Source organism: Physella acuta, unplaced genomic scaffold (assembly GCF_028476545.2).
Source record: "Physella acuta isolate Inbredline_101_S28 unplaced genomic scaffold, ASM2847654v3 ptg000081l, whole genome shotgun sequence".
Lineage (NCBI taxonomy): Eukaryota > Metazoa > Mollusca > Gastropoda > Physidae > Physella > Physella acuta.
The window spans coordinates 866,847-878,661 of NW_026731601.1; the positions used below are offsets into that span (position 1 = coordinate 866,847).

An 11,815-nucleotide genomic window follows, 5' to 3' on the forward strand; every position below is an offset into this window, starting at 1 on the left:
ATTTAGACCTAACCTTCTGACTGTCATATTTAGACCTAACCTTCTGACTGTCATATTTAGACCTAACCTTCTGACTGTCATATTTAGACCTAACCTTCTGACTGTCATATTTAGACCTAACCTTCTGACTGTCATATTTAGACCTAACCTTCTGACTGTCATATTTAGACCTAACCTTCTGACTGTCATATTTAGACCTAACCTTCTCTCTGTCATATTTAGACCTAACCTTCTGACTGTCATATTTAGACCTAACCTTCTGACTGTCATATTTAGACCTAACCTTCTGACTGTCATATTTAGACCTAACCTTCTGACTGTCATATTTAGACCTAACCTTCTGACTGTCATATTTAGACCTAACCTTCTGACTGTCATATTTAGACCTAACCTTCTGACTGTCATATTTAGACCTAACCTTCTGACTGTCATATTTAGACCTAACCTTCTGACTGTCATATTTAGACCTAACCTTCTGACTGTCATATTTAGACCTAACCTTCTGACTGTCATATTTAGACCTAACCTTCTGACTGTCATATTTAGACCTAACCTTCTGACTGTCATATTTAGACCTAACCTTCTGACTGTCATATTTAGACCTAACCTTCTGACTGTCATATTTAGACCTAACCTTCTGACTGTCATATTTAGACCTAACCTTCTGACTGTCATATTTAGACCTAACCTTCTGACTGTCATATTTAGACCTAACCTTCTGACTGTCATATTTAGACGTTGCCTGAGCTTCAGTTCCCTAAAATTTTTGTGAATGAAAATAAAACTGACTTGATGCTGCCATTATTGAACCAGGAACTTGAACCCAAGAGTTCAGGGGTCAACCTTGTTTCTTGCTTCACCTATTGACCAGGAAGTTCAAATAGATCTAGTTAGCCTTAGAAATGTTTTTCATTTTTTTAAAGTCAACTGTAGCTGTATTTAAACGTGATGTCATTGATTTTTTGAGTAAGTCAGGAAAAAGGAGTTGATATATGTCCCATTTTTTCATAATGTGTTACGCAACTGTAGCTCTGCTATTCTGTGGAGTTATCATTTCTGTTATGTAACTTGGTAGTGTGTGTATCTTTAATTCACTCATCACTCACAGTGTAGATCTAGGAGTTTGTATTGAGGATGTGAATTTCATGGGTGAGCTTTTTCTCAGCACTGAGTTCCAGGAAACACTTTTTGTGAATACTTATTATACCTTGGTGAAACTATACCTTGCTGAAATTATACCCAACCTACAGCTAGCCAGTCCACCCAACCTACAATTAGCCAGTCCACCCAACCTACAGCTAGCCAGTCCACCCAACCTACAACTAGCCAGTCCACCCAACCTACAATTAGCCAGTCCACCCAACCTACAATTAGCCAGTCCACCCAACCTACAGCTAGCCAGTCCACCCAACCTACAGCTAGCCAGTCCACCCAACCTACAGCTAGCCAGTCCACCCAACCAGTCCACCCAACCTACAGCTAGCCAGTCCAACCTACCAGTCCACCCAACCTACAGCTAGCCAGTCCACCCAACCTACAGCTAGCCAGTCCACCCAACCTACAGCTAGCCAGTCCACCCAACCTACAACTAGCCAGTCCACCCAACCTACAGCTAGCCAGTCCACCCAACCTACAGCTAATCAGTCCACCCAACCAGTCCAACCTACCAGTCCACCCAACCTACAGCTAGCCAGTCCACCCAACCTACAGCTAGCCAGTCCACCCAACCTACAGCTAGCCAGTCCACCCAACCTACAGCTAGCCAGTCCACCCAACCTACAGCTAGCCAGTCCAACCTACCAGTCCACCCAACCTACAGCTAGCCAGTCCACCCAACCTACAGCTAGCCAGTCCACCCAACCTACAGCTAGCCAGTCCACCCAACCTACAGCTAGCCAGTCCACCCAACCTACAGCTAGCCAGTCCATCCAACCTACAGCTAGCCTGTCCAACCTACCAGTCCACCCAACCTGCAGCTAGCCAGTCCACCCAACCTACAGCTAGCCAGTCCACCCAACCTACAGCTAGCCAGTCCACCCAACCTACAGCTAGCCAGTCCACCCAACCAGTCCACCCAACCTACAGCTAGCCAGTCCACCACACCTACAGCTAGCCAGTCCACCCAACCTACAGCTAGCCAGTCCACCCTACCAGTCCACCCAACCTACAGCTAGCCAGTCCACCCAACCAGTCCACCCAACCTACAGCTAGCCAGTCCACCCTACCAGTCCACCCAACCTACAGCTAGCCAGTCCACCCAACCTACAGCTAGCCAGTCCACCCAACCAGTCCACCCAACCTACAGCTAGCCAGTCCACCCAACTTACAGCTAGCCAGTCCACCCAACCTACAACTAGCCAGTCCACCCAACCTACAGCTAGCCAGTCCACCCAACCTTCAGCTAGCCAGTCCACCCAACCTACAGCTAGCCAGTCCACCCAACCTACAGCTAGCCAGTCCACCCAACCTACAGCTAGCCAGTCCACCCAACCTACAGCTAGCCAGTCCACCCAACCTACAGCTAGCCAGTCCACCCAACCAGTCCACCCAACCTACAGCTAGTCAGTCCACCCAACCTACAGCTAGCCAGTCCACCCAACCTACAACTAGCCAGTCCACCCAACCTACAGCTAGCCAGTCCACCCAACCTACAGCTAGCCAGTCCACCCAACCTACAGCTAGCCAGTCCACCCAACCAGTCCACCCAACCTACAGCTAGCCAGTCCACCCAACCTACAGCTAGCCAGTCCACCCAACCTACAACTAGCCAGTCCACCCAACCTACAGCTAGCCAGTCCACCCAACCTACAGCTAGCCAGTCCACCCAACCTACAACTAGCCAGTCCACCCAACCTACAGCTAGCCAGTCCACCCAACCTACAGCTAGCCAGTCCACCCTACCAGTCCACCCAACCTACAGCTAGCCAGTCCACCCAACCTACAGCTAGCCAGTCCACCCAACCTACAACTAGCCAGTCCACCCAACCTACAGCTAGCCAGTCCACCCAACCTACAGCTAGCCAGTCCACCCTACCAGTCCACCCAACCTACAGCTAGCCAGTCCACCCAACCTACAACTAGCCAGTCCACCCAACCTGCAGCTAGCCAGTCCACCCAACCTACAGCTAGCCAGTCCACCCAACCTACAGCTAGCCAGTCCACCCAACCTACAGCTAGCCAGTCCACCCTACCAGTCCACCCAACCTACAGCTAGCCAGTCCACCCAACCTACAGCTAGCCAGTCCACCCAACCTACAACTAGCCAGTCCACCCAACCTACAGCTAGCCAGTCCACCCAACCTACAGCTAGCCAGTCCACCCAACCAGTCCACCCAACCTACAGCTAGCCAGTCCACCCAACCAGTCCACCCAACCTACAGCTAGCCAGTCCACCCAACCTACAGCTAGCCAGTCCACCCAACCTACAGCTAGCCAGTCCACCCAACCTACAGCTAGCCAGTCCACCCAACCTACAGCTAGCCAGTCCACCCTACCAGTCCACCCAACCTACAGCTAGCCAGTCCACCCAACCTACAGCTAGCCAGTCCACCCAACCTACAACTAGCCAGTCCACCCAACCTACAGCTAGCCAGTCCACCCAACCTACAACTAGTCAGTCCACCCAACCTACAGCTAGCCAGTCCACCCAACCTACAGCTAGCCAGTCCACCCAACCAGTCCACCCAACCTACAGCTAGCCAGTCCACCCAACCTACAGCTAGCCAGTCCACCCAACCAGTCCACCCAACCTACAGCTAGCCAGTACTACCAAAATTCTCCAACTTGGATTTATTTCATAATTACCAGTTATTACTCAAGTGTATAATGTAGCCTACACGCAGGCTCATAATTATACATGAATGTTGGCCGCTCTGTGTTGCCGTTAGCTCTACTTCTCGTGAATGCAGCTGTTTTTATTTGTCTGCCTGCTGATTTATTAGCGTCTGCCAAATTCAACAAATATTTTTATACTGATATAGGACACATGTTTTACTGTAGGTATATCACAGTGCAAGACAGAACACCACAAGACACAACACCACAAGACACAACACCACAAGACACCACAAGACACAACACCACAAGACAACACTACAAGACACAACACCACAAGACACAACACCACAAGACACCACACCACACGACACAACACCACAAGACACAACACCACAAGACACAACACCACACGACACAACACCACACGACACAACACCACACGACACAACACCACAAGACACAACACCACAAGACACAACACCACAAGACACAACACCACACGACACAAGACACAACACCACACGACACAACACCACACGACACAACACCACACGACAACGAACACACCAACACACTACCACAAGACACAACACCACAAGACAACGAACACACCAACACACTACCACAAGACACCACACCACACGACAACGAACACACCAACACACTACCACAAGACACCACACGACAACGAACACACCAACACACTACCACAAGACACCACACGACAACGAACACACCAACACACTACCACAAGACACCACACGACACGACAACGAACACACCAACACACTACCACAAGACACCACACCACACGACAACGAACACACCAACACACTACCACAAGACACAACACCACAAGACAACGAACACACCAACACACTACCACAAGACACCACACCACACGACAACGAACACACCAACACACTACCACAAGACACCACACGACACGACAACGAACACACCAACACACTACCACAAGACACCACACCACACGACAACGAACACACCAACACACTACCACAAGACACGACACGACAACGAACACACCAACACACTACCACAAGACACCACACGACACGACAACGAACACACCAACACACTACCACAAGACACCACACGACAACGAACACACTACCACAAGACACCACACGACAACGAACACACCAACACACTACCACTATATAATTATCAACCATCAGGCTGACATTTCTGGTGACACAGACAAACGTCAGGGTGTCATTTTTATTAGACCAACTACAGGCAAACGTCAGGGTGTCATTTTTATTAGACCAACTACAGGCAAAACGTAAAGGGGGGCGGGGGGGGGGGGGCTGTGTACTATAGACTAAACAGGGAAGGGGGATGTCGGGAAATCCGGCTCAATTAATGGCTGTTATAAATCAGAGGTTTTACCGACTTTCAGACACTTGCTCTCGTATGGCCCCTAGTCTTGTGTTGTTGCCTGTGTTGTCACCTGGTTCTGTTATGTTGAGGTTTTTTTTTACCATAGCTTTGTGTTGTCACCTAGTCCAGTGTTGTTCCATAGTCCAGTGTTGTTCCCTTGTCCAGTGTTGTTCCCTTGTCCAGTGTTGTTCCCTAGTCCAGTGTTGTGTTGTCCCATAGTCCAGTGTTGTTCCCTTGTCCAGTGTTGTTCCCTAGTCCAGTGTTGTGTTGTTCCCTTGTCCAGTGTTTTTTTTTTAAATTTCAGCTCCTGTCCACTGCATGTTCTCTTGAGCTGTGGACCACGTGACACAACCCTGACTCTAACACTTACTTGACCACGTGAAACAACCCTAACTCTAACACTTACTTGACCACGTGACACAACCCTAACTCTAACACTTACTTGACCACGTGAAACAACCCTAACTCTAACACTTACTTGACCACGTGAAACAACCCTAACTCTAACACTTACTTGACCACGTGACACAATTCTAACTCTAACACTTACTTGACCACGTGAAACAACCCTAACTCTAACACTTACTTGACCACGTGAAACAACCCTAACTCTAACACTTACTTGACCACGTGACACAATTCTAACTCTAACACTTACTTGACCACGTGACACAATTCTAACACTTACTTGACCACGTGAAACAACCCTATCTCTAACACTTACTTGACCACGTGAAACAACCCTATCTCTAACACTTACTTGACCACGTGAAACAACCCTAACTCTAACACTTACTTGACCACGTGAAACAACCCTAACTCTAACACTTACTTGACCACGTGAAACAACCCTAACTCTAACACTTACTTGACCACGTGACACAATTCTAACTCTAACACTTACTTGACCACGTGAAACAACCCTAACTCTAACACTTACTTGACCACGTGACACAATTCTAACACTTACTTGACCACGTGACACAATTCTAACTCTAACACTTACTTGACCACGTGAAACAACCCTATCTCTAACACTTACTTGACCACGTGACACAATTCTAACACTTACTTGACCACGTGAAACAACCCTATCTCTAACACTTGCTTGACCACGTGAAACAACCCTAACTCTAACACTTACTTGACCACGTGAAACAACCCTAACTCTAACACTTACTTGACCACGTGAAACAACCCTAACTCTAACACTTACTTGACCACGTGAAACAACCCTAACTCTAACACTTACTTGACCACGTGAAACAACCCTAACTCTAACACTTACTTGACCACGTGAAACAACCCTAACTCTAACACTTACTTGACCACGTGAAACAACCCTAACTCTAACACTTACTTGACCACGTGACACAATTCTAACTCTAACACTTACTTGACCACGTGAAACAACCCTATCTCTAACACTTACTTGACCACGTGACACAATTCTAACACTTACTTGACCACGTGAAACAACCCTAACTCTAACACTTACTTGACCACGTGAAACAACCCTAACTCTAACACTTACTTGACCACGTGAAACAACCCTAACTCTAACACTTACTTGACCACGTGAAACAACCCTAACTCTAACACTTACTTGACCACGTGAAACAACCCTAACTCTAACACTTACTTGACCACGTGAAACAACCCTAACTCTAACACTTACTTGACCACGTGAAACAACCCTAACTCTAACACTTACTTGACCACGTGAAACAACCCTAACTCTAACACTTACTTGACCACGTGACACAATTCTAACTCTAACACTTACTTGACCACGTGAAACAACCCTATCTCTAACACTTACTTGACCACGTGACACAATTCTAACACTTACTTGACCACGTGAAACAACCCTAACTCTAACACTTACTTGACCACGTGAAACAACCCTAACTCTAACACTTACTTGACCACGTGAAACAACCCTAACTCTAACACTTACTTGACCACGTGAAACAACCCTAACTCTAACACTTACTTGACCACGTGAAACAACCCTAACTCTAACACTTACTTGACCACGTGAAACAACCCTAACTCTAACACTTACTTGACCACGTGAAACAACCCTAACTCTAACACTTACTTGACCACGTGAAACAACCCTAACTCTAACACTTACTTGACCACGTGAAACAACCCTAACTCTAACACTTACTTGACCACGTGAAACAACCCTAACTCTAACACTTACTTGACCACGTGACACAATTCTAACTCTAACACTTACTTGACCACGTGAAACAACCCTATCTCTAACACTTACTTGACCACGTGACACAATTCTAACTCTAACACTTACTTGACCACGTGACACAATTCTAACACTTACTTGACCACGTGAAACAACCCTATCTCTAACACTTACTTGACCACGTGAAACAACCCTATCTCTAACACTTACTTGACCACGTGAAACAACCCTAACTCTAACACTTACTTGACCACGTGAAACAACCCTAACTCTAACACTTACTTGACCACGTGAAACAACCCTAACTCTAACACTTACTTGACCACGTGACACAATTCTAACTCTAACACTTACTTGACCACGTGAAACAACCCTAACTCTAACACTTACTTGACCACGTGACACAATTCTAACACTTACTTGACCACGTGACACAATTCTAACTCTAACACTTACTTGACCACGTGAAACAACCCTATCTCTAACACTTACTTGACCACGTGACACAATTCTAACACTTACTTGACCACGTGAAACAACCCTATCTCTAACACTTGCTTGACCACGTGAAACAACCCTAACTCTAACACTTACTTGACCACGTGAAACAACCCTAACTCTAACACTTACTTGACCACGTGAAACAACCCTAACTCTAACACTTACTTGACCACGTGAAACAACCCTAACTCTAACACTTACTTGACCACGTGAAACAACCCTAACTCTAACACTTACTTGACCACGTGAAACAACCCTAACTCTAACACTTACTTGACCACGTGAAACAACCCTAACTCTAACACTTACTTGACCACGTGACACAATTCTAACTCTAACACTTACTTGACCACGTGAAACAACCCTATCTCTAACACTTACTTGACCACGTGACACAATTCTAACACTTACTTGACCACGTGAAACAACCCTAACTCTAACACTTACTTGACCACGTGAAACAACCCTAACTCTAACACTTACTTGACCACGTGAAACAACCCTAACTCTAACACTTACTTGACCACGTGAAACAACCCTAACTCTAACACTTACTTGACCACGTGAAACAACCCTAACTCTAACACTTACTTGACCACGTGAAACAACCCTAACTCTAACACTTACTTGACCACGTGAAACAACCCTAACTCTAACACTTACTTGACCACGTGAAACAACCCTAACTCTAACACTTACTTGACCACGTGACACAATTCTAACTCTAACACTTACTTGACCACGTGAAACAACCCTATCTCTAACACTTACTTGACCACGTGACACAATTCTAACACTTACTTGACCACGTGAAACAACCCTAACTCTAACACTTACTTGACCACGTGAAACAACCCTAACTCTAACACTTACTTGACCACGTGAAACAACCCTAACTCTAACACTTACTTGACCACGTGAAACAACCCTAACTCTAACACTTACTTGACCACGTGAAACAACCCTAACTCTAACACTTACTTGACCACGTGAAACAACCCTAACTCTAACACTTACTTGACCACGTGAAACAACCCTAACTCTAACACTTACTTGACCACGTGAAACAACCCTAACTCTAACACTTACTTGACCACGTGAAACAACCCTAACTCTAACACTTACTTGACCACGTGAAACAACCCTAACTCTAACACTTACTTGACCACGTGACACAATTCTAACTCTAACACTTACTTGACCACGTGAAACAACCCTATCTCTAACACTTACTTGACCACGTGACACAATTCTAACACTTACTTGACCACGTGAAACAACCCTAACTCTAACACTTACTTGACCACGTGAAACAACCCTAACTCTAACACTTACTTGACCACGTGAAACAACCCTAACTCTAACACTTACTTGACCACGTGAAACAACCCTAACTCTAACACTTACTTGACCACGTGAAACAACCCTAACTCTAACACTTACTTGACCACGTGAAACAACCCTAACTCTAACACTTACTTGACCACGTGAAACAACCCTAACTCTAACACTTACTTGACCACGTGACACAATTCTAACTCTAACACTTACTTGACCACGTGAAACAACCCTATCTCTAACACTTACTTGACCACGTGACACAATTCTAACACTTACTTGACCACGTGAAACAACCCTAACTCTAACACTTACTTGACCACGTGAAACAACCCTAACTCTAACACTTACTTGACCACGTGAAACAACCCTAACTCTAACACTTACTTGACCACGTGAAACAACCCTAACTCTAACACTTACTTGACCACGTGAAACAACCCTAACTCTAACACTTACTTGACCACGTGACACAATTCTAACACTTACTTGACCACGTGAAACAACCCTAACTCTAACACTTACTTGACCACGTGAAACAACCCTAACTCTAACACTTACTTGACCACGTGAAACAACCCTAACTCTAACACTTACTTGACCACGTGAAACAACCCTAACTCTAACACTTACTTGACCACGTGACACAATTCTAACTCTAACACTTACTTGACCACGTGAAACAACCCTAACTCTAACACTTACTTGACCACGTGACACAATTCTAACTCTAACACTTACTTGACCACGTGAAACAACCCTATCTTTAACACTTACTTGACCACGTGACACAATTCTAACACTTACTTGACCACGTGAAACAACCCTAACTCTAACACTTACTTGACCACGTGAAACAACCCTATCTCTAACACTTACTTGACCACGTGAAACAACCCTAACTCTAACACTTACTTGACCACGTGACACAATTCTAACTCTAACACTCACTTGACCACGTGAAACAACCCTATCTCTAACACTTACTTGACCACGTGACACAATTCTAACACTTACTTGACCACGTGAAACAACCCTAACTCTAACACTTACTTGACCACGTGACACAATTCTAACTCTAACACTTACTTGACCACGTGAAACAACCCTAACTCTAACAGTTACTTGACCACGTGAAACAACCCTAACTCTAACACTTACTTGACCACGTGAAACAACCCTAACTCTAACACTTACTTGACCACGTGAAACAACCCTAACTCTAACAGTTACTTGACCACGTGAAACAACCCTATCTCTAACACTTACTTGACCACGTGAAACAATTCTAACTCTAACACTTACTTGACCACGTGAAACAACCCTATCTTTAACACTTACTTGACCACGTGAAACAACCCTAACTCTAACACTTACTTGACCACGTGAAACAACCCTAACTCTAACACTTACTTGACCACGTGACACAACCCTATCTCTAACACTTACTCTTTTATTTTCAAAGACTGACATTCGCCGACATCGTCTTTTGCCCTGGTCTAAGGGCTTCTGCCCAAAGCAGCCATCTTTGATCGGCCTACACCAGCAGCCAGTGATGGGTAAACAGAACAGCAAGTTGAAACCGGAAGTTCTGGAAGACTTGCGTCACCAGACCCAGTTCACGGAGGAGGAGCTCCAGGAGTGGTACAAGGGTTTCCTCAAAGACTGCCCCAGCGGACACCTCTCTGTGGACGAGTTTAAGAAAATCTACGGCAACTTCTTCCCGTACGGAGACGCCTCGCGGTTCGCCGAGCACGTGTTCCGCACCTTCGACACGAACGGGGACGGCTCTATTGACTTCCGTGAGTTCATCTGTGCCCTGAGCGTCACGTCTAGAGGAAAGCTGGAACAGAAGCTGCGCTGGGCCTTCAGCATGTACGACCTGGACGGGAACGGATACATCTCGCGCCAGGAGATGTTGGAGATTGTCACAGTAAGTCTGTCTTTTGCTACTTAAGTTAGTTCCACATACACCTATCCCAAAAGGAAATAAAGTTATTGTAACGAAAGTAAAATACCACATACCATTTTACAGAAATAGCTGAAAATATCATAGAAACCTGCGTATAAGAACATATCTGTAAAATGATTTGCACAGAATTGAAACATTACCTAAGTTATGGGTTTTTAGGAAAAACTAAGTATACACGTATTCCAGTTAACAGCAGTAGCGGATTAACGGGGAAAGGGTGGGGGGGGGGGGGGGAGAAGGCTGCAGCCGGAGGTCCCATTTTCTTCGGGACCCCCAAATTTACTGCTTAATTGTTGGTTTTCACTATAAAAACAAGTTCTAATGTTTGAATCGCAAGCTTCAATTTTTTTTTTAAAATATCCAACACGTGCACACACGAGTATGAATGTCACCTCCTACCCAGACATTGTTTATATAAAGCCGACGTTCTCTAAAATATTGTACATTTTATTTGGGTTGATCAACTCGTTTCAGGAAATAAAACTGAATCTTAACAAAACAGATTAGAAAAACATATTTTACTTCAACATGTGAGTGTATGAGTGATCCGTCTAATAGCTTACAAATGGCGCTTTATCCAAACCTAATAGAAAAAAAATGTGTAGACCTAC

At 45.3% G+C, this 11,815-nt stretch overlaps 1 protein-coding gene across 1 annotated transcript; it reads left to right on the forward strand.

The window, feature by feature from the left end:
• Positions 1 to 5,223: 5,223 nt before the first annotated feature.
• On the forward strand, positions 5,224 to 11,165 carry LOC131957753 (neurocalcin; the record flags this gene model as incomplete). The annotated part of the gene is given in 2 exon segments (XM_059322518.1): positions 5,224 to 5,254; positions 10,698 to 11,165. A coding segment is annotated over 1 exon segment (378 nt), but the record flags the coding sequence as incomplete, so codon positions are not given.
• Positions 11,166 to 11,815: the final 650 nt, after the last annotated feature.